General features: G+C 33.3%; 1 protein-coding gene across 1 annotated transcript; it reads right to left on the bottom strand.

Moving 5' to 3' along the window:
- Nucleotides 1-706: 706 nt before the first annotated feature.
- LOC125269628 (serine/threonine-protein kinase Nek5) lies at nt 707-19,968 on the bottom strand. Its single transcript, XM_048192559.1, has 20 exons — nt 19,159-19,968; nt 16,528-16,624; nt 14,401-14,498; nt 13,844-13,927; nt 13,698-13,768; nt 13,526-13,612; nt 13,395-13,449; nt 11,780-11,980; nt 8,889-8,964; nt 8,663-8,751; nt 8,403-8,554; nt 8,057-8,135; nt 6,057-6,161; nt 5,895-5,975; nt 3,975-4,037; nt 3,818-3,889; nt 3,519-3,702; nt 1,617-1,721; nt 1,192-1,294; nt 707-1,126 (listed from the first exon to the last, which is right to left on the bottom strand). The coding sequence occupies exons 1-20, from the start codon at nt 19,279-19,281 to the stop codon at nt 928-930; spliced, it is 2,124 nt and encodes a 707-aa protein (XP_048048516.1). The 5' UTR covers nt 19,282-19,968; the 3' UTR covers nt 707-927.
- Between the last annotated feature and the right edge of the window lie 6,237 nt (nt 19,969-26,205).

Raw genomic sequence — 26,205 nt, 5'->3', positions numbered from 1 at the left:
TTTAAATCTCATAATTATGACATTACGATTTTTTGTAATAATTTTGGCTTTTATTTCATAACTGACCAAATGTCAAAATTATGACTATGTAATATTTTGACTTTTATCTCATAAATGACTTTTTAATCTCATAAATGACTAAGTATGCCATAATTATGATTGTCATAATTTTGACTTTTTGTCATAATTTACATAAAAAGTCAAAATTATGACTTAGTATGTGATACTTTGAATTTTGTGGCATAATTTTGATTTTTATCTCATAATTGGCATTACGATTTTTTTGTAATCATTTTGACTTTTATCTCACAATTGATCAAATGTCAAAATTATGACTTATCTAATATTTTGGTTTTATGTCATAATTTGGACATTTATCACATAAACACAACTTTTTAATCCCATAAGGACTAAGTATGCCATAATTCTGTCATAATTTTCAGTCAAAATGTCATATTTTATAATATCTATGATGTAATATTTTGACTTTTATGTCATAATTTTGACTTTCATGACATTTTCAACATTGATAATAATCATAAATGTTTCTTGAGCATCAAATCATCATATGAGAATGATTTCTGAAGGATCATGTGACACTGAAGACTGGAGTAATGATGCTGAAAATTCAGCTTTGATCACAGGATATAAATTACACTTTACTGTATATTCACATAGAAAACAGCTGTTTTAAATGGTAATAATATTTCATGATTTTTGCTGTTTTTACTGTATTTGTGCTCAAATAAATGCAGCCTAGGTGAGCAGAAAAAGCAATAAAATAATTTGATTATTCCAGACTTTTGAGCGGTAGTGTGTGAATATAAAAACATTCAAGAGGCACTGCTGTTAAAAGCTAAACTGTTAAAAGCTTGCTCTCACTTAGACACACATGAATGAGGAACAAAAGAAGAAAAGAAAATCCCTTCATTCTGCTGTGTTTTTCTGGTGATCATCATGTGCAGTAAAAGGCAGTTGAAACACACTCTCGTCAGTCACTTCCTCCCGTGTTTCCTGTGTCGGTCCATCCGCACGCGTCGGCTCGTCCTCCTGTGTGATGATGAGGAGGTTCCTCATGGAGTCGGACACCTCCTCTCTCAGCTCGTCCTCCGACTCCTCAAAGTTCCTGATGGGAAGCAGACGTCAGTCACGGCGTCTCAAACGTCTCGGCTCTCTGCGTGTCTCACTTACGTGTCCTCGTCATCTGATCGAGGCTCCAGACGCTCTTCGTCACACTCGTCTTCTTCACGCTCTTCCTCTGCCAGGCGCTTCTCATCTGATGACATCAGCGTCTCTGAGTGATCAACACACACACATTTCAGCCTCAGAGATTCCTGTTGGTTCTTCATGTGATAATATCAGTGATAATATCAGCTGTCCTCATCCAATGGTTTATAATTAAGAAATAAATTAAAAATGTTAATGTCACATTAGGTGACATTAGAAAAGTCATATGATGCATGTACTTTGTACTTTTAAGAGTACATCAAATTCCAATGAGTAAAAACTATTATTTTTAAAATAATAAATGCACAGGTTTCTCAGTATCAGCAGAACTCAAGTAAAGTCCAGATTCCTCAAATGAACACTGGAGTACGGTAGTGACGTAGAGTCACCTGTGCTGCAGTCGGTGAGCTGTGCTTGAGCCAGAGCGTTCAGGAGCGTCTCCGGCAGACGCTTCGTCCAGTGTTTTCTGTTTCCTTCCTCCGGCTCCTCTGAAACTACAGCAACATCAAACCATCACCATCAGATCATGATCAGCATTCAGCTGGATGTGTAACAACATGATGGTTTTTGGCTAAATCAGCAAGCTGAAAAAGCTTTAAATCTGTACAAATCAAAAGAAACAGACTATTTGAGTTCATTCAACACAAATCCAATAGGATTTTTCCGTTGGCTTTAGGATTAAGCCACAGTTTGACCACAGTAACTTTAGTGAATGGAGATGTTTTTATTTTCTGCTCTTCAGCTGCTGATGGAAGAAACAATGGTGGACACTGATATATTTTACAGTATGTTATAATCTAAATATATTAATAAAAAGTTTGTTTAAAAAACATTTGTACATTCTGTATACATTATATATATAAATGTATATTTTAATATATGTAAAACATCAATTTTTATTAATATATTTATGTTATAATATATACTTTTTAAAATATTTATTATTTTAATATATTTAAATTATTATTTTAATATATTTATATTAATATTCTTTATTATATATTATATTTTAATATATTAAAAAATAACATATTTTATTAATATATTTATGTTAATATTTTTTTAATTATATATTATTCTATATATCCTAATTATTGTTAATGTAATTCATTTTTCCAGGAGCTCATTGCTTCTACCTTCAGTTAATCTGCTAACAGTGATTGTAAATTAATTGCCTAAATTATTACATTATTTGCTAACTGCATTCTTTAAATTTTTATGTTGACATGCATTCTCTGTAAAGCTGCTTTGAAATATGTATCATGAAAAGCGCTATACAAATAAATGTGAATTGAATTGAATTATTTTAATATATGTAAAAAATAAAAACATCTGTTTTTATTAATATATTTGTTAATATATATATTTTAAATTATATATTATATTTTCAATATATTTTAAAAATAAAAACATCTATTTTTATTAATATACTTAAAAAATATATTATATTTTAATATATGTAAAAAATAAAAACATCTGTTTTTATTAATATATTTGTTAATATATATATTTTAAATTATATATTATATTTTTAATATATTTTAAAAATAAAAACATCTATTTTATTAATGTATTTAAAAAATAAAAACATCTGTTTTTATTAATATATTTATGTTAATATTTTTGTTATTTATATATTATATTTTAATATTTGTAAAAATAAAAACATAAATTTGTATTAATATATTTATGTTAACATTTCTTTTAATTATATATTATATTTTAATATATGTAAAAAATAAAAACATCTATTTTTAATATATTTATGTTAATATATATTTAACAAAATATATATTGTATTTTAATATATGTAAAAAATAAAAACATCTATTTTTATTAATATATTTATGTTAATATATATTTAAAAAATATATATATTGTATTTTAATATATTTAAAAAATAAAAACATCTATTTTATTAATATATTTATGTTAATATTTTTTAAAATTATATATTAATAAAAATAGATGTTTTACATATTAAATATAACTACATTATTATTTTATATATTAACATAAATACATTAATATTTTTTAAAATCATATTGCATAAAATAAACTCTGTGACCAACAAAAGATTATGATTCTTGCGAGTTTTATCCTTCATGATAATCTGAAGGGAGAAGTAAAAAGCTAAAAGCTGTGTGTGTGTGTGTGTGTGTGTGTGTGTGTGTGTATGTGTGTGTGTGTGTGTGTGTGTGTGTGTGTGTGTGTGTGTGTGTGTGTGTGTGTGTGTGTGTGTGTGTGTGTGTGTGTGTGTGTGTGTGTGTGTGTGTGTGTGTGTGTGTCACCCGTCTGAGCGTCAGCGATGCTCTCCGTCGTCACATCCATGTGCTCCAGAGCGTTCAGTAAGGTCTCTCCAGCGTCTCGACACCATTCGCCTCTCTTCACCCGATCCTCTTCCTCTGAGCCGTGTGGACGCTTGCGGAGGTTTTCTCCTTGTGCAAACGTCAGTGTGTCGTTCAGGGGATCGTCCTGTCACACACACACACACACACACACACACACACACACACACAGACCAATCCTCAGCCAGGTGTGGAAAAGTAACACAAAAGTAAGTTTCCCTAACATTTCCTGATCACTTCACCTCTGACTCCTCGTCTTCCTCATCAGTCTTCATCTCTTTATCACTCAGCTTGATCTCGAACATGATTCCTCTCTGTAAACACATGCGGCCATGTGTCGGATCAGTCAAACGTGAGTGTGTGTCAGGTCATCATGTCTTTGTGTGTGTGTGTTTGTACCTGCTGCTCTTTTCCACGTGTGTGTGTGTGTCTGTTCTTCTTCAGTAAGTCTGCTCCTCTGTCCTGAGAACATCATCACACTCATCAGGTCATCTTCACACATGAGGATGTCACGGCCTCTCAGCATCTCCAGCTGGGATTTTATTATCGCATGCATCTCAAATGTTCATGTTTTTTTGGTAATTTAATTTCTGTATAAATAATCCCTGATTTTATGAACTGGTTTGAAAGTGGCTTTGTGGAAATCTAAATTGTTGTTGAGTGGCTGTAAAAAACTACTTTTGTGCTTAAAAAACTCATTTAAACACAGACAACAGCAGCTGATCACATGAGGGGTTTTGTCATTTTTGACCACAGTAACTTTAGTGAATGGAGATGTTTGAGACATTTGCTCTTCAGCTGCTGATGGGAGAAACAACGGTGGACACTGATATATTTTACAGTATGTTATAATCTAAATATATTCATGAAAATACGTTTTTTTAAATCATTTATACATTCTGTATAAATCTATATATTTATATTTGAATATATGTAAAAAATAAAAACACTTATTTTTATTAATATATTTATGTTAATATATTTTTTAAAAATATATACATTTTAATATATTTTAAAAATAAAAGCATTTATTTTATTAATATATTTGTTTGTTAATATATTTTTTTAATTATATATTATATTTTAATATATGTAAAAAATAAAAACATCTATTTTTATTAATATATTTATGTTAATATATATATTTTTTAAATTATATGTTATATTTTAATATATATATATATATATTTTTAATCTATTTTATTAATATATTTATGATAATATATTTTTTAAATTATATATTATATTTTAATATATGTAAAAAATAAAAACATTTATTTTTATTAATATATTTATGTTAATATATATATTTTTTAAATTATATGTTATATTTTAATATATATATATATTTTTTTTAAATCTATTTTATAAATATATTTATGCTAATATATTTTTTAAATTATATATTATATTTTAATATATGTAAAAAATAAAAATCTATTTTTATGAATAGATTTATGTTAATATATATATATATTTTAAATTATATATTATATTGTATATATATTTAAAAAATAAAAACATATTTTATTAATATTTTTGTTATTTGTTTTTGAATTATATCTTAATAAAAATAGATGTTTTATATATTAAATATAAATACATTCATATTTTATATATTAACAAATACATTAATATATTTTTAAATCATATATACATTTATACATTTTATTTCTATATTATATATACACACACAGACACAAATATATATATATATATACTGTGTATATATATATATATATATATATATATATATATATATATATATATATATATATATATATATTAAGAAAAATTGTTTTTTTTTAAATCATGCATAAATTTATATAATCTGTGTGTGTGTGTGTGTGTGTGTGTGTATATATATATATATATATATATATATTTTTTTTTTTTTTACACAAAAATATATTAATAAAAACAGAAGGTAATTTTAAATCATATATATATTTATACATTTTGTATATATTTCAGATATATTAAAATATAAATATATTATTTTTTATATATTAACAAATATATTAATAAAAATAATTTTTAATTAATAAAAATATCATATATATATTTATACGTTCTGAAGTAGGTGATCATCAGTCACCTCCCATTAACCGTTCCATTTATTTCCATTAATAACATCCAGTCTGAACTCTAAATATGTTTCAGTTCATCAATAACTGCACACTGTTCTTAATGGGCGTCTGACATCATCAGCCACTAACGTTTATTCCAGCTGTACAGCACTAGATAGTGCACACTCACTCGTGTCTGATTCACAGTGAACAGAAGCTCACATCAACATCCAGAACCAAAGACACGTACCTCGACCTCTGCTCTCATTCTCATCTCTCTGACATCATGATGATACTGCTCTCTGATTCGCTGGAGCTGCTTCAGATACTCCTGCAACACACACACACACACCTTCAGCTCAATGAGGTGTCGTTATCTAACGATCACGAAACGGAGTGTGATGACAGTCACCTCCTGTCCCTGTAGTTTCCCTCTCTGAGACGGTCTGCTCCCATGATGCTCTTGTGCGTTGGCCGGCTGACAGCCTTCAGCATCTGCTGTGGACGGTCTGATACCCTGAACACCAGAAATGATCAATGATTTCACACAGTCTGCGCTGTAGATTAACACACACCGCTTCAGCTCAGAGTACAGCAGATATATTCAATATCATTAAATCACTCATTTAGAGCAAATACATAAATATGAGATAAATACACCTGTAAATAACAATATATGTGCACAGGGCTTCACACTAATACACAGTCACTCCTACTAGCCACATAATATATAAATGTTTCAATTGTAGTCTTTTAAAAAGGCATCTGAAATAATAAACTAGGTGCAAAAATATCAAATTTTTGATACTGTTTTTAGGAGGAAAATGTTCTATAAATGGGGCGACTGATACAGTGCACAGCATAAATGAGTAAACCCCCTCTGAACAAATACAAAATATGTATTTTCTTTATGATCACAATGGAAAGATGGCAAAACTGAAATATATTAAACATATACATAATAAAAACAGAGAAATATATGTCATTAATAGCCAATTTTGTTTAAATTAAGGATTGCAGAAATGAGTACACCCTAGATTTAATTAAACAAATGTATAATATTCTATTTCTTAGTATTTCCTCCATCATTTTGAATATACTGCTCTGACCCTTCTTGGCACAGAGTGAACAAGTTCATGACAAATCGTCACATCTGTCCTGTTTAACTCCTGGATGATGAGCTCCTGAAATGCCCTGATCTTTAATGGGGAGTGTTGCTCAACTCGTCTCTACAGAATCCCTCACAGGCGCTCAAGAGTGTTAAGATAGGATGCAATACGTGTCCACAGAAGGTTTTTCACCTTGGGTGAATGCATATCCTCTTTGTCATGTTGAAAAAATGCCAACAATGCAGGGAATGAGGAAAGGGTAACATCTTCTGTTTCAAGTTTGTGGATTAAATCACACAGTGGGAATTCATGACAGCATTGATAAAGCACACACCTTCAGCACTCATACATCCCTATATAAGAGCTTTACTACCTCTGAACTTTACTGTGGGAACCAGGCACTTCTCACTGTACTCCAGAACATTCTGGATGCTGTTAGATCCAAAATGATTGATTTGGTCTCATGAGACCAGAGTATTGATATATTTTTGTAAATATGGGCTCTGCATCTTACTCTGTGAGATAAACAGTCACTCTTTCACAGCTTTTGCTGGCTCTGAGACACTCGCTTGGTATTTATCCTGCTCTTTTATAGCAAAAAAATCCCTAATCCCTAAACGAAAGCTTAAAAATGAAGGTCTGGTTATTGTCACAATTCCATTGTTTTTGAATTTCTGTGTTACTTTTGCTATATTTTCACACTTAAAACAATGATTTGGTAATCCTCTTGTCCTCTTTTGTGCCTGATGATTCTCTCCCAATTGTTGTCAGTATTACGTCTGAGAATGATTCAGTGGGCTATATAACACTTTTAATTGTCAAGAAATTACTTCTCTTTAAATATTTTGGTTCAACATACATACCTGTTGATCAAACATCGCCTTAAACCTACACCAGAAAATTTTTATTTCATTTTATTTAGTAACTTTTAGGAGGGTGTACTCATTTTTGCTACACAATATTTTATCACCTTGATAAGAAAATCTTATTTTCCTGAATAATTTTGACATGCTTCTTTGGTAATTGATTAAGAAGAACATTATATCTCTAAAGATGCTGTCCACTGTATATGAACAAACCTTCAGAATATAGAAATGAATAAGTTTGGTGAATGTAAAGCTGCTAAAGTAGAGATTTCTGACTCAAACCTACAGATGCAAATAGATAAAGTTCAATGAAATAAAGACTTGAAAGTGTATCTTGGATGCTTTCTTTCCGCTAGTCTGACATGTTATGGAAGCAAAATAGACCAAAACTGACCAGCGCATTAAAAATCAATGGTTTTGTGTTCAGTGACACTCACCAGCTGTTTCTGAGCTCTGAGTTTGTACTGATGGGCTTCACGTCTCCTCTGCAGATACTCGTCTCTCGCTGCTGCGACACTGAACACACACACACACACATCTGATCAATATTAGCCTACATTCATACATAAGCATCCAGCTCTCCATCCTGTGATATAAGTGTGTGGGACTCCAGGAATCAAATGATTTCAGCAGTTAATCAGATGTTTCTTAGATGAATAAGAGGGATTGATGGACATTGTTTCAGAGAATATAAAGACATGTTTCTTTTCTTTAGAGTAAGGCCACTGATGGATTGACATGAGCAGGAACACGAGCTCAAGTAAAAGGTTTTGTGTGTCTCACAGTTTGTAGGGCTCCAAGCGCAGCGGGTCTGTGTGCGTCATGATCCGCAGGTTCGTTCGGCTCGGCCGGACCGTTCCACCGCCGCTCATGATCAACACGTGGTTTGAGTGAATCGGGTTTTCAAGCACAGCAGGAAAATGAGGCTTTATTTGCTGAGAGAGGGAGGAGAAAGACAAAAACAGTCACATTTGTGGCAATTATTTTCATCTAATCTAATATCATTTATCTTAAAGCTCAAAGATCAGACAATGAAGACTCACTTGTGCGTTTGCTCTTGTGCGTCTCTGCTCGGGTCTCTGTGGCGGTTTGTTGACAGGAGGCCTCAGGACGGGTTTGTATCCCACTGGATCTTTGGATCTTTAGAAATGCCGAAGAAATCCAGATAAACAAGGTAACTTTCACACGATACACGTCAGGAGGCCAGATAACATCATTTACTGTATGCCGTAGTCCACACACACACTTCACACACACACTCACACTCACCTGTGTTGTTTGTGGCTTTAGGTGCCGCTGGTGTGTGTCCGTGAAGAACTGTGTGACTGAACTCATCCTCTAGCAACTGAGAGAAAATGGAAAAGAAAGTTGAAGTTTTATATCATTTTTCATATTTTAGTAAATATCTATAGATCAGTATTGCAGTTCATGTATTGTAATATTGGTGCATATGAATGAAAATGATTAAATATGAAATATTGGGGCATATAAATTAATATGATTAAACAAATATTTAATGATGAATAAAAACAATAAATGAAATATGACACAACGGACATATTTAATGATTAATTAAAGAAATTAAATCATTAATTAAAATGATTAATAAAAACATTATCAAATTTGACATTGGTGCATATACATGAAAATTATTAAAAATGAAATATTTAATGAGTAATTTAAATTATTAATGAAAAAAACATTAAATATTGATGCATATAAATGAAAATGATTAAATATAATTATTTAATGATGAATTGAAACAATAAATGAACAAATTAATTAATATGAAATATTGGTGCATATGAATGAAAATGATTAAATATGAAATATTGGGGCATATAAATTAATATGATTAAATATTAATATTTAATGATGAATAAAAACAATACATGAAATATGACACAACGGACATATTTAATGATTAATTAAACAAATTAAATCATTAATTAAAATGATTAATAAAAACATGATCAAATTTGACATTGGTGCATATACATGAAAATTATTAAAAATGAAATATTTAATAAGTAATTTAAATTATTAATGAAAAAAGCATTAAATATTGGTGCATTGGTGCATATGAATGAAAATGATTAAATATGAAGTATTTAAATTATTAATGAAAAAAGCATTAAATATTGGTGCATATAAATGAAAGTGATTAAATATGAAATATTGGGGCATATATATTAATATGATTAAATATAAATATTTAATGATGAATAAAAACAATACATGAAATATGACACAACGGACATATTTAATGATTAATTAAACAAATTAAATCATTAATTAAAATGATTAATAAAAACATGATCAAATTTGACATTGGTGAATATACATGAAAATTATTAAAAATGAAGTATTTAATGAGTAATTTAAATTATTAATGAAAAAAACATTAAATATTGATGCATATAAATGAAAATGATTAAATATAATATTTAATGATGAATTGAAACAATAAATGAACAAATTAATTAATATGAAATATTGGTGCATATGAATGAAAATGATTAAATATGAAGTATTTAATGATTATTTTAACCCTTTACTTGCCCTCAAGCAATGGAAAGTTTTCTTAAGCCCTGTGTTTAATAAATTTTTCTATACATAATTACAACCAATTATAAAGGTTGAGAAAGTACCAAAGGACAGTCCAGTAAGGTGTGGGAGTCACTATCAAGCACCATTAAGAGGTGGGACGTCCTGTTCTGACACATGGTCACAGGAGCACATGGTGTGAGGAGAAGGCAAGATTATTTGCTTTAGTTATCTTAATTTAAACAACATGAACTGTACATAAAAAAAAATGTGTCTGTGTATGAAGGTGTAGAGAAGCCTTTTGTCAGGTTTTATGAAGTTTTTTTTATTTTGCATGTTCAGAAATTCTGGGGGGTTTTTTGTCGTTGGCAACGTTGTGCGATAAGGGGAACTTTTCGGGGATTTTTGGACAATACCTCACATTGGCAATAATGTGTTATGAGAAGGGAAGATGCAGGGTTCCTGTGTGCGCAGAGACACCCAAAGTGATGTGCAAAAGTGTAAGTGTAACAGAGAAGAACTGCTTTTTTAAGTTTCATATGGAGTGAAATCTGGAGGTCATATGACATGACACACTACATGATACAAAACCGTGCATGTATCAAATTCAATACATCAATGTGTTTCAAGTGTTTTTCCCTTTTTACTCAATGATTTCTTTACATTTCTTTTTAAAACAAAAAAGTGATTTTGATGATAATTTTCTCTATGATTCTGTACCACTGTCGCACAACGTTGCTGAGGCAACGGAAAAAAATATTTTGGGACATTCCAAAAAAATTTGTATCAATAAAATGTTCCCAAATGAACCAAAAAATTATGTGGATTTTTTTTTTTTTCATGTGCCATCAACGTGTGCAGTAGAGGGTTAAATGATTAATGAAAATATGATTAAATATGAAATATTGGTGTATATAAATGATAAAGATTAAAATAAATATTTAATGATGAATTGAAACAATAAATGAAAAATTTAATAAATATGAAATATTGGTGAATGATTAAATATGAAATATTTAATGATTAATTTAAATGATTAATGAAAATATGATTAAATATGAAATACTGGTGTATATAAATGATAATGATTAAAATAAATATTTAATGATGAATTGAAACAATAAATGAAAAAATTATTAAATATGAAATATTGGTGAATGATTAAATATGAAATATTTAATGATTAATTTAAATGATTAATGAAAATATGATTAAATTTAAATACTGGTGAATATAAATTAAAACGATTAAATATACATATTTAAGGATGAATTGAAACAATAAATAAAAACTTTAAATTTAACTTTGAATTATTGGTGCATATAAATGAGAATGATTAAATATAATTTAATGATTAATGAAAATATGATTAAATATGAAACATTGGTGCATATAAATAAAAATGATTAAATGTGATTCTTCCTTGTGTTCATTTAGTGAAAAACATTGTGAAATTGATTATTTGAACAAGATTTTACTGTATTTTACTGATTGATGCTTCCTCTCATATATTGAATGTTGTCATAAGGAAGACAAATACTGAGATGTTTATATCTGTATCTTTTTATATCAAGTCTTTTTGGCTTTAAGTGATCTAGCAGGTGACGTCCTACCTGTGTGTCCAGATGTCTGCTGATCAGAGGCTGTAGTAAAGGTCGTTTGAGCAGCGAGTTAGCCGACGGCCGGTCACGTGGACTGACCTTGAACAGCTGGTTGAGCAGCAGTCGTAGTTCATTACTGTAGCGCTGAGACACTGGACTGTAGCGCCCCCTACAGATCTTCAGCACCAGCTGCTTTAAATTACTGCTTTCAAACTGTGCCACACAAACACACTCATCAACTCAAAACATCTTTTTTCATCAATATAGTTTTTTGTGCATTTTTATTTTAATTTGTTTGTTTTGTTTTTATTTTGACATTTTCTTTTAATCTAGGAAATTTTTCATCGACTTCAGCTCCTTTATCATGTGGGGTCCCTCAGGGCTCAGTTTTAGGAACCATAGTATTTTCCGTGTATATGCTTCTTCTGGGCTTAATCTTCAGAGATATGGCTTGTGGAACAGCAGAAATGCAGCGGTTACCCCGGAAACCCCATTAACAAAGCAGCTTCAAACAACCATTCATATATTTTTTTATATGAATATGCTGTTCTTATCATTGTTATGTTATAGTAGACTAGGCATGTGACGGTATCAAATTTTCATGTTGCGATAATTGCTGAAGCGTTTATCACGGTATACGGTATTATCATGATATTGAAATAAGTTGCAAAAAAAGTGTTGTCAGTATAACAGGTTTAAGAACTCTTTTTCTTATAACAAAAAAACCTGAACATTTAAATGCAATAACGCAGTACACAAATTATAAAGTAAAATGTTTCAAACAGATTAACGTGCAAAAGAATTATAACAGGTAACACTTTATAATAATGTCTCATTATTTAACGTTAGTTAATGCATTAACTAAGATTAAGAATGAGCAATAGCTACATTTGTTACAGAAGGTATTATTTTTTGTTAATATCAGTTAAAAAATACAACTGATCATTGTTAGTTTTAGGTCCATTAAATAATAATTACGACTTTTGACTTTAGTAATGTTAATAAACATTAACTAGAAATTAACATGAATAAATGCTATTTTAAATGCTAATAAATGCTATAAAAGTATATATTTTTCAGTTTGTTAATAATGAATTAACATGTCAACTAATGAAGCCTTAGGTCATCAAGTTTTACTGAACAATAACAAATAATCACAACATTTTCAATCATTATAGGGCATGTTGTAGTCCATATTAAATTATAAAAATGTTTAAGTTTGAAAATAATTAGCCTATTAAGTCTTTAAGTATTAAGTATTTGGTGCTGTGATGAACAACATTGCGAATAAAAAAAAAAAAGAATGGCTGTTCGAAGCATTTTAAATACTGTTCAGTAGTGCAACTGCTTTGTTAATGGGGTTTCCGGGGTAACCGCTGCATTTCGGCTGTTCCATCAGCGCCCTCTGCTGTCAGAGAGTGAATGTGCACTTTCATTCAGCGCGTCTCTTTCACTTGTTCTGCCGTGTGCTTCTCGTGCACGTTGGGTTTGTTTACATGGTGTGCGTGCCTCTGACGCTGAATACAACGAATACGACTCCAAAACTAAATTAGGAACCTTTAACATAGCATAATAATGTTTGTGTGAGAGCTCAGAGTCCATGAGAGATGTGTGCTGAAGTACTCACCGGATGTCTCAGTGTGCAGAGCTCGTACAGGACACAGCCCAGAGACCAGATGTCCCTACAGGACACATGAGTTCAGAATGACGACACACGGCAGTCAGACGAGCAGCTGAAGACACAGACGCTCTACGTACGTTTTGTTGTTGTAAGGCCTGTTCTCGCAGATCTCCGGAGACAGATAGTACGGCGTCCCAACGCAGGTTCTGGCGAGCTCCATGGTGCTGCCCGACACAAACAACCAGACGAACATCATAGCAGGAGAAGAATTACACAAAATATCAAAGACATAAACACATTCAGACTCACTTGTTCAACATTCTTGCGATGCCAAAATCTCCCAGTTTGACTTTCAGTCCTCCTTGAGTGAGAAAGATGTTCTGGAGCACAGAATCAAACACATGAGGCGCGAGATACCGGATTCACATCAGATGGTCACGTGCGTCTAACCGTACCTGAGATTTAATGTCTCTGTGCAGGACCTTCCTGTCATGAATGTGCTTCAGCCCGAGACAGATCTGAACGAACCAGTCGACAATCTGAAACACCGACACACTAACGCTCAAATGAAATTTCCTATTGTAACATATCCGAGTGAAATTATAATACGAATATTTATTTTAAATGATTTATCCATTTAAATTCATGTTCCTCATAATCTTGAATCAGAATATCTTCTCCTCCCTCTTACAGCATCTCTTCTCTTCTCTGATGACGAGGGCGGGGCAACCTGTCACTCACATGAGATCCACCAATAGCAATCCACAACCATCCAATCAATTCCTCTCAGACAAAAACAAGCCCCGCCCTACATTTGTTCTTGTTTGCAAAGCATTTCTCTCAGACATACGGCAAAATAGGGAATAAAAGACGAATGTAACTTCCGTTTCATGCCAACTTTAAATAATCTCTGTCTGAACACTCTCATGCACACAAAACACGAGATCATGAAACTCGCCTCATTTATTTTCTCTCACTGGTAAATAAACCCATGTCTCTTTGTGTGGTTCACCTGCTGCTCTGTGAAGGGTTTTCCTCTTTGCATCTTGATTCTGTTCATCAGATCACCGGCGTCACAGTATTCCATCAGGATGTAGAGGTTATTCCTGTCTGGATAGTGCGCACACATATCACAGCACATTAGTGTGTGTTCAAATCCTACAGGAATTTAAATTGTAATATCCCAGCTAAAAAAATATGTTTTGTTAACATTCCCGAAAAATGATTTCTGAATGTTCAAAACATCCAGTTTTTTAATGTTTTAAAGGATTAGTTCACTTTAGAATTAAAATTTCTTGATAATTTACTCACCCCCATGTCATCCAAGATGTTCATGTCTTTCTTTCTTCAGTCGAAAAGAAATGAAGGAAAACATTCCAGGATTTTTCTCCATATAGTGGACTTCACTGGGGTTCAACGGGTTGAAGGTCCAAAGTCAGTTTCAGTGCAGCTTCAAAGAGCTCTACATGATCCCAGACGAGGAATAAGAGTCTAATCTAGAGAAACCATTGGTCATTTTCTAAAAAAAATAAACATTATATACTTTTAACCACAAATGCTCATCTTGCACTGCTCTGCGATGCTCCACACATGACGTAATCATGTTGGAAAGGTCATGCGTGATATTCACGGAAGTACCGATCCAGTGTTTACAAAGCGAACGTCAAAGACTAAGTCAAACGGCCTTTACAAAAAAAGGTAAAACAACGATGTCGGACGATTTTGAAGTTGGAGGAGAAAATAAGTTTTTCACCCTATCGCGGTACTTCCACCTACGTCACGTGACCTTTCAAACGTGATTACGTAATGCGTGGCGCATCACAAAGCAGTGCAAGACGAGCATTTGTGGTTAAAAGGTAGGGCTGGGTATTCACAATTTTCACACTTCGATTCGATTACTATTCACATGCTTGTGATTCGATTTGATTACGATTTTGATTTGATTCGATATTGATTATTTTGGATGTAGTATTTCAGTTACAGTACATGGCAAATTTTCTAGAGGAAAAAATCTAACGCTGTAAACTACACTTGTCAGTTGGTACTACTATAATAAAGGTTAAATTAACTTATTTACATACAAACACTTAAATTACACTCAATGATGTTTTTATTATAAATAAAGTTTAGAATTACATAATCATATTTCTACTCCAATTCAGGTTTTTTTTAAATATAAACAGTTAAATTGCGGCTGTCATAACTGATTTATTCAAACATGCATTAAATATTGAAGAACATTAAAAAATTATAATGAACATGTAATGGTGCATAGCTATATTTATCAGAATGCTGCTTTCTAGAGTTCACTTTTCTAGCTGACTAATGAGTGACACTGAAGCTGTTTTATTGATGTCTTTCCGAGGTTGAAGCGATTACACGAGACATGATAGGGATTTCAGTAAGTTGTACTGTATATTTTAACATACCTTCAGATGTTCATGTTTATTTCGCGCTGTAACTGGAATTAAAGCAGAGGGGAGGATGTTCACATGCTTCTCTTTAACTGAGCTGCTAAAGCGATCTGTCACGCCACATTAAACAGCGCCAAAACGGTATTTATTTTTTGAATCTCATAATAAGATGGACGTCATTTGAAATGTGAGACTTTGCTTCATATCAAAAGTAACAAAGCACAAAGATTATTGCGATTTATTGGATGGGAGGCGCTACGAATTCTGCTCATTCATCAACTGAAAACAGACTAATCGATTCTTGGGATTTAAGAATCGATATCGGTTCATAAAAATGAGAATCGATTAAAATCGAGGAATCAATATTTTTTTTATTTAAAAGTATATATTTTTATTTATTTTTTTAGAAAATGGCTGATGGTTTCTCTAGATAAGACTCTTATTCCTCGTCTGGGATCATGTAGAGCTCTTTGAAGCTGCACTGAAACTGACATTTGGACCTTCAACCCGTTGAACCCCAGTGAAGTCCACTATATGGAGAAAAATCCTGGAATGTTTTCCTCAAAAACCTTCATTTCTTTTCAACTGAAGAAAGAAAGACATGAACGGATGCTACAGGTTCATAACTTTGAGAGAAAATGTTCATTCCCTGTTAGCTATTTTTATATACTATCTTAAACGAATCTATATCACACACAACACAAAATCAGGTGCAGCACACTGACCGTAAAATGATTTATAAAATGCCACAATGTTTGGATGTCTCATTTTGGACAGCAGAGTCACTTCCTTCCTGGAGGCGTCCTTATCCCGAGCGGACAACTGTGACGGAGACAGACAGACAGTTTCTCTTGTTCTCTATTCCTAGATCCCATATCCTATAAATCCAATGCTCATCCCACATGAATGGATCAGAGACGCCACGACTGCAGCAGCACATCAGATAGCAGGATGATTTTAAAACAGTCATTCTAGTTTCAAAAGATACATTATAACAGCTTTAAAGTGTTAGTTCACCCAAAAATTAAATTTCCCTTTAAAAATTAAAAACCCTTTAAATGTTTTGTTTGTTCCAGCTGTCATTGCCAAACTGAATATTTGAACATTTTAATTCAGAATCAGTCTATTTATTTTATAGCCTGTTAACTGTGAGCGGGACTCTTGGCGTATTTTTATTTATTGCCTTTTTCACCATCACATATTTTAGTAATAATCATAAACTAGGCATCATTCAAACTCTTAAACACTCAAAAATCATCCTGTTTTGAAATGAAAACTTTCATTTTCTGAAATGCTTTCATCAATAATCTGTCTTCTTTCAAAAGAAACTAACCTTAGGTCCAAAACATTCATGAATTACAACCATTTCAGTTCAGATTTATGCTCAAAAAGGGGTTAATGGTTAACAGGTTAATTCAAACTCAATTGACAGCTATAGCTGACTTCTTGCATCACCTCAATTTTTTTCTCCTGATCATAAATGACAAAAAAAACTTAATCTCAGCACTTTTGATGAATGGCTATGCTGTGTTTAATTGTGTCGTTTCACCCGAATATCAACGTTTGTGAGATTTAGACAGCAGAAAAGTTTTGTGTCTCTGGAAAATAGTGATCTATTACACGGGATTATGTTGAATATCAACGTTTTTTGTGTGTCAGTTTGTTAATGGGACACATTTCATATTTGTGGAGTAAAAAAAATTAGACCCTTGGGGTATGATGGGCCACCCAGAACTGGCACAGAACGAGTAAAGTCAAAGACTACAGAATAACACAAGACGTGTCACTCGTATTGTTTTGAATGGGAGATGCGCAATATGGCGGAATAAGTCCCGCCTTCTAAATAAGAGCCAATCGCCGACTGGTAAAGTCATCGCGTCACTTCAGTGGCCGTTAGAATCACCGGTTTTTTTAGAAACAGTCAGACGCGCGCCTCAGAAGAGACGCGCATTTAGGTGTGCGCATGCGCATTAGCTTGATCCAGCCTGAAAAATACAGTTTTTTTGTCATGATTCGAGCGTTTAGAAACTAAATTTATGAGCCGGTTGTTGTTAGATTTCATTGGTGATTTCAAATATGAAATTTAATCGTAAGGTTGGCGAACAGTTTTGGAGAATTTGATGTTTCCCCATTCAAAGAGATAGGAGCTGCATGATGCCCTGGATGCCCGAGAGGCGTTTCAAAGATGGCCGCCGAGTGAAATGACTTGTCTTAAAGGGACTTTGGTAAAGTGTGTCACCGTTGGTTGCAGCAAAGGATTAGAAAGGATCTAAAAGCAGCCGTACTTTTATTTTAACAAAATCCAAAACAGAAACTACAGGAGCAGAACACAGCGATCTATAACACAACGACGAACTGACAGGGAACAGAAGGAAACACAGGGTTTACACAGTGAACTGAAGATCTAACGAGACTAAATAACAAGACACAGGTGAACTCAAACACTAATCAAATCAGTAACCAAGGATGCAAACAAGTGGCGGGAAACTGAGAACAAAGGAGAACATGTGACTAATGAAAAACAAACTCTAAACATGAACTACTAAACAGAAATCAACATGTGACAAAGTGTTGTTTATTGTAAATTTAATAATTAATGGGGTTATTATTCAGTATTTCCATGAATTCGATGTACATTTCAAGACAGGTTATTTGAGTGAAATCATTAAATTTGCATTCATAGTGTTGCTATTATGACATATCTTCAATTAAAATATAGGTAATTAAATATGCAAATATTCATATACCTGTATAAAAGTCGTAGAATAATTTTACCTTTCAGATTAATCTTTTACATCGGTTATTCAATTATTATCAACTAAATTGCCAAAACGGAATTTTAAATAGCTGATTTAGTATTTTACATTAATGACACTTTAAAAATATATGTAAATATTAATAAGAATTATATCAAACGTCATTCAGTAAAAGTTTATCCATGTGGGGGGCTTCTTAAACCTCTTTTAATATTTGATATTTTGTGCTGTAACAACTAAAATACCAAATGCTTCTATTTATTTCCTATATTAATAACACATGATGCATCATCATCATCATACTGCACATGCTAAACTTATATCTAAATATGTTAATGTTATAAGTAAATCCACATTGTTTGCTCTTAAGGGGGGCATCTTCTCCCACCCTACCCTACTTATGCATTTAGCAAAGCAAACTTTTTTTTTTCCAAAATATGAAAAATACCACATGGATGATGAACAGGGTCATAATCGGATTCACTTAGAGTGTATTTTTATCTACAGCGCTTTTCACTATACATATCGTTTATATAAAATCCCCAGCACACACAGTAATGAACAAATGATGAAATGACATTTTTATTATGTCTCTCTCACCCGTCTCAGGTTGATCTCTTTGATGACGTAGAGCAGCGGATCGTCCCCGTGTCGGTGTTTGACCAGAAGCGCGCTCCCGAACGCGCCCTGCCCGACCCGCCGGATCACCTCATAATGATCCATAAACCCTGAGGATGAGGAGGAGGATGATGATGATGATCTTCGGCAGGTTCAGCAGACTTCTGAACATGAGCGGCGCGTCACCATGGCAACACGTCAACAACAGCGTCACTCAATCCGTGTGGAAATATTCCCACCAAACATAAATGAAGAACAGCAAAAGTTTGCTCGACTCTTGTGTGAGGAGGAACACTTCATACAAATGGATTTCGTTACAAAAATTAAACAATTGCAAGGACAGGCTCGCGACCAAGTGAAGCATTCTGGGATTTCTGGCGCCATCGAATATTTATTCGCCTTTTCTCACTGTGGAATTTTCTCACGAACTGTGAGATATAAACATTGATCTATACTGCATTTATATATATTTATATATGTAAATCTCAATTGTGAGGAAAAAGTCAGAATTGTGATATTATATTATATTATTTTATATTCCGTGGCGTAAAAGTCTTTCCAAGTTGTACACATTGTATTTTCCTAGCTTTATGTGGGTCAAATAAAGGTTTATGTTTTGAAATATGAACGATCACGTCGTATTAACATTTGTGGAACTTCATTTATGACCATTGTACGTTTTTCTTAATTAAAAAAAGAAAATCTTAAAAATAAGCTTACCAGGGTTGCCATGTCCACGGTTTTCCAGCGGAATTGACCCTTCGCCTGGAGTTTGACTGACAAGCGATCTAACCAATCATAACTCCGAATCCGCCATTTTGTCCAACAAAGCAGTCAGGAGTTAGAAGATTCAACTTGGAATTGAAAAATGGTGTGTATTGACGTCTTTCCGCATTTGAAACAACATTCCTTCTGATGTTCATTCATGTTTATTTGATGCTATAAATGAACTAGTTGGAAGAGATGATCGGTTCACGAGCCGCTTGAGCTGAGGAGCTACAGCGATCTGTCACGACACATTAAAGAGCCACAAAACGACTTTTTATTGTTCGAATTTCTTAAAAAAATTACACAATTTGAAAGCTGGGACTTTGGTTAATATCATAAGTAACCTGCTCTGTCTTGTCTGTCGACGTGTTGTCAGTGTCCTCTTTGCTCCGCGATGTATTTTTCACTCTGTGTGGCGTGACAGCGCCATGGCTTGTCGGACATAGCAACAGTAACTAAGGGGGGCGGGTCTTTGCGAAGGGTCAATTAAGCTATTTTAAACAGTCCCTCCAGGATTTCGTGGGACTTTTTTCTGATTTCTGCAGCCTAAAATGCCTAATTTTGCAGCGGCTTTTCTCAAAATTTGCGGCAATATTTGCGATATAGCAATATAGTTTTTCAATAAAAATACACTAGAGTGTAGGCTATACTAGTGTATACTTTTATGAGTTCAAGAACCACTGGGCTTTGTAATTTTTAAAAGGAGAACACTGGTAATAACTTAAAATATATTTGAAACATTTCATTTCATATGTAGCACCAAATAAAACAATTTATATATATATATATATATATATATATATATATATATATATATATATATATATATTGTTTTATTTGGTGCTACATATGAAATGAAATGTGGGAAACACGATTTTGTGAAAGGGTTGTCAGGTACTCTAGGTAGGGGGGTCTGGGGATATATGCTTCCCCTTTAGAAAGGTTTGTATATTTTATCAATCAATTTTGTATATTTTATGTATCAAATATGATACAACAGGCTTTCACATTTATTTGTTCATCTCTCAATCATCATTGTATGCCTATTGCATTGCATTGTGTTTTGCCCCCCACAATAAAAATTAAAGCTTTCATCATAAAACTAAGCATATCTTCTTACCAAGACATTTTATTAGGAGATATAGAGTGACAAATTATATTTATATGCATTTTATGTAAGTAGTCTGCTGTACTGTTATAAAGATCTCATTGATTTACATTATTGGTCATATAAATAACAACTGCAGAAAACTGCAAGTTTTGACCTCTGAATAAAATTAAGCTGTTTTTTCCCCTCCATATTGTAAATCCTGGTGTATCAAATATATGACAAAACATAAAACGCATGCAAACTTTTTCTTTTATATTTTGTCTAAAGGTAAAATTTAAATATTTTCATTTTGTATAACAGTTACTTTGTTAAATATGAAGGCTATTTTAGGTTTGAACTAAATCATCTTTGAACTTGAATACTGACACTGATGTCTGTTTAGAGCAGCAGAATTTAAATTAGTTTGCATCGTTGATTCTGTTATTTTCCTGTTTACTGCGCAGCTGCTTTGAAAATCATTGAATAGCATTACATTTAGAACAGTGAAATATTAAGAAAAAACAGAAAAAGACCAAACTGCATGGAGCCTCAAATTTCCCACTTTTCTTTACCAATCTACTGTTTGTTGTTCTCAGTCACTATGAAATTAGAACTGACAATTCTTATTTATCATGGAATATTGCAATATTTCATATAAATGGAAATAAAATTTGATTTCATGGTGACTTCATTTGTACAATCCAGTTGTGTGAAGGAGTTCGACCACTATTCTGTCATTCCTGATGACAACACTAGATGGCGCTGCACACCAACACTTATCCACTCAGTCGTGTCCTGATGAGACCTGGGCTGTATCCGAATTCACCCCTCATTCACTATTCCCTACATTAATACTATATAGTCAACTGAATGGGTGGATGAAAACTATCAAATATCATCCTTATATTGTAATCATTACATTATACTGAGGTGCATTATGGTATTGAATGAGTGCACTTGATAATGTCCACTATGGTTTTGGACACCAAATGGCTGTCCTCAATAGTGCGCTACACAAGAGTATAGGAGGTGATTTCGGAAACAGTCCTGAACAACCACAAAGAGTCCAGGTGTGAACCATTCTCACCTCCTCCTGAGACAGATGTTCTTACCAACACATTACCTTCTATATGTCCCAGCTGGTGATCATAACATCATTAATCTGTTTTTATGTTGCTCTTACAAGCTTAAATGCAGGGCTGCGAATAACATTCTCTATTTAAACAAGACAAAAACAAAGGTTGTTGTTTTCAGGACCTCTAGTTCTATTTACTGGAATTTCAAATGACTTTTCCTTTGATTTATCCCGTGTCCTTGAAAGCACATTCGGCCTGTTTACACTGGATGACCCTGGACAGACATTAACACCAGATCACAAGTCAGTAATCAGCTGATTGAAACACTGGAAAAGCACGAACATGTACAGACTTCACCTTCAGTTTACAGAGGAGGATCAGTCACTTTTGGATAAAAGCATCTGCTAAATGAATGAATCTGAAGCACATCTGCTGACTGAAATCTTTTAATATTCAGCTCTAAACACACTTGTGGTGAGATTAAAACTCAGTTCTATCATGACAACTCTCTGAAGATTTTAGCATGGTAATGGATACGACAATGTTAATGTATTTGGTTTTGGCGGAATAGATGTGCTACGCTGCTGCTGATTATTGCTGTTGTTTTAGATTATTGCTGCTGATTTTTGTTGTAGATTATTGCTGCTGCTGATTATTTTTGCTGCTGCTGTTGATTATTGCTGTTATAGATTGCTTCTGATTATTGCTGCTGTACTTATTGCTGCTGCTGATTATTATTGTTGATGCTGCTGATTATTTACATTTACATTTACATTTATGCATTTGGCAGACGCTTTTATCCAAAGCGACTTACATTGCATTATACTATACATTTGTATCCGAGTATGTGCAATCCCTGGGATCAAACCCATGACCGTGGCATTGCTAGTGCCATGCTCTAACCACTGAAAAGCTGTAGCTGTTGCTGTTGATTATTGCTGTTGGAGATTATTGCTGCTGCTGATGATTATTATTGCTGCTGCTGATGATTATTGCGGTTGTAATTATTGCTGCTGCTATTTATTATTGTTGGAGATTATTGCTGTTGTAGATTACTGCTATATCTGATTATTGCTGTTATTATAGATTATTGCTGCTGATTTTTATTATTGCTACTGCAGATTATTGCTGCTGCTGATTGCTGTTGTTGTAATTATTGCTGCTGCTGATTATTGCTACTGTTGTAATTATTATTGCTGCTGCTGCCATTTATTATTGTTGTAGATTACCGCTGCTGATTGTTGTTGTTATTAGATTATTCCTGCTGATTTTTATTATTGCTACTGCAGATTATTGCTGCTGCTGATTGCTGCAGTTGTTGTAATTATTACTGCTGCTGATTATTGCTGTTGTAGATTATGGTTGCTGATGATTATTACTGTTTTAGATTATTGCTGCTGTTGATTATTGTTGCTGCTGATTATTATTGTTGCTGTTGTAGATTATTGCTGCTGATTATTTTTGCTGCTGCTGTTGATTATTGCTGTTATAGATTGCTTCTGATTATTGCTACTGCAGATTATTGCTGCTGCTGATTGCTGTTGTAATTATTGCTGCTGCTGATTATAATTGTTGATGCTGCTGATTATTTACATTTACATTTATGCACGCTTTTATCCAAAGCGACTTACATTGCATTATACTATACATTTGTATCTGAGTATGTGCAATCCCTGGGATCAAACCCATGACCGTGTTATAGCATTGCTAGTGCCATGCTGATTTTTATTAACCTACTGAAAAGCTGTAGCTGTTGCTGTTGATTATTGCTGTTGGTAGATTATTGCTGCTGCTGATTATTATTGTTGTAGATTATTGCTGCTGATTATTGTTGTAGATTACTGCTGCTGCTGATTATTACTGTTATTATAGATTATTGCTGCTGCTGCTGATTATTATTGCTGATGCTGTTGATTATTGCAGTTGTAGATTATTGCTGCTGATTATGCTGATTATTGCTGTTATTATAGATTATTGCTGCTGATTGCTGTTGATGTAGATTATTGCTGCTGCTGATTATTGCTGTTATTATAGATTATTGCTGCTGATTTTTATTATTGCTACTGCAGATTATTGCTGCTGTTGATTATTGCTGTTGTAGATTATTGCTGCTGATTATTTTTGCTGCTGCTGCTGTTTATTATTGTTGTAGATTATTGCTGCTGCTGATTATTGTTGTAGATTATGCTGCTGCTGCTGTTGATTATTGCTGTTGGAGATTATTGCTGCTGCTGCTGATTATTATTGCTGATGCTGTTGATTATTGCAGTTGTAGATTATTGCTGCTGCTGATTATTGCTGTTATTAAATTATTGCAGCTGATCTTTATTATTGCTACTGCAGATTATTGCTGCTGTTGATTATCGCGGCTGTTGTAGATTATTGCTGCTGATTATTTTTGCTGCTGCTGCTGTTTATTATTGTTGTAGATTATTGCTGCTGCTGATTGCTGTTATTGTAATTATTGCTGCTGCTGCTGTTGATTATTGCTGTTGGGAGATTATTGCTGCTACAGAGCAAGTACAGGAACTTGCTATTGCCAATATATATGCTGCACAAATAGCATACATATAAATTACTCATAGCAAATCTATACAGGTGAAGCTGGAGGGTTTCACAGGAACTCTGAAAACACCCTGCAAACTATAGTGAATGTTAACCAGCCATTTAAATGTTGAACAGCAAGCTCATTGGCTGCAGATGCACCATCCAATCAACCAATCAACTTGTGCCAAGTAGTTAACACAGAGAATATCATCAGTTTGCATTAAGAACCCATCACCCTGCGCCATCTAGAGTTTCATGACAGAACCTGGCATGCATGTTTTAACGTGCAGCGAGTTCCACAATACCTGGAGTTTTCTATACGTTAACTGATCTGCCTTTCAAGAATTATCTGTCTGGACAAACAACTATGAAATATTAGTGATTTAAATGTTGCTTGGAAGTATTTTGTTTTTAGGCACGCATCATGTCTGCAGATAAAACATTAGATCCTAACAAATTTCTAATTCATCCTCAGACTCATTGGTCTTTGATTTCATGTAATTCCAGTTTTGCGTATCATGACCGTTTTCACATTTCTGACACTCTCAGAAGTAGTCATAGTTGGGTAAACTTCTTTAGTGTTGAAAGCGTTTCTATGACTTTCTAAAGAGGAAGAAATATTAAGAGATTGATTTTGTTGGTCTGAAGAAAAATGTCAAATTTGCCATCACTCCCTCAGCTGTTGTATTAGAAACACAGCAGCGTGACCTAGTTCTTATTAATTCAATGCAAGTTAATGTAAGAAAGTATAGTTTAAAAATACACGTTAATCATTCCAGTATGTAAAAAGGGTCCATTATCTGGTCAGTTGTTTTCAGTGTCCTTTAGCCATGTATTTATGAAGCACAATATTACACTGACTTCAATGTTTTTATATAAAAATACTGCATTGCACACTTTCCCAGCAGAGGAATGGAAGAGGACCGGATGGTGGAACATTCCATCATGCCACGAGGAAACTGGAGGCTTTCTGATAAAAACATCAATTACTGCTGAATAAACAGAAGCTCAAAGCCGAGAGAGATTGTGCCTTTATGAGGAAGCCTCGTCCTCAGCGCCTCTCACACGGCTGAGCTCTCCAGATGTTGATTTAATTACACGTTAATAATCTCGCCGGCACAGAGCCAATTGGCACACCCTTACCGGACAGAAAAGAGGGTTGTTCATATGAAGGCAGCGCAGAAGATAAAGCCATCCATTATGGATTCCAGCTCCTCCAACTCCCTCAGGCTCAATAAGAACACCGGCAGGTGGGGGATTTTTCTTTTGCCAAATTACTTTGACGTTATTGGAGGAGGAAAATACAGAGAAAGGTCTAGATGAACTGTGGGGCGGTTGAACAGATGAGGTGAGCGGCAGGTTAATGTAGCAGACAAATGACCCAATAAAAGCAGAATTGAGATGAACGACACCGTCCATCGGCTGAGATGCCTCAACCCATCGGCTCCTTACTGAAAAATAAATCGTGATAAATGACAAAGAGCCAACGCCAGAGCATCGATACATATATAAAAACGACAAACTGATTCATGGCAAAGGACGTCAGTG

The sequence above is a fragment of the Megalobrama amblycephala genome, linkage group LG6, assembly GCF_018812025.1.
Source record: "Megalobrama amblycephala isolate DHTTF-2021 linkage group LG6, ASM1881202v1, whole genome shotgun sequence".
NCBI classification, from domain to species: Eukaryota; Metazoa; Chordata; class Actinopteri; order Cypriniformes; family Xenocyprididae; genus Megalobrama; species Megalobrama amblycephala.
Note: the sequence above shows the minus strand (reverse complement) of the source record. Positions and strands in the feature narration are given on the sequence as shown.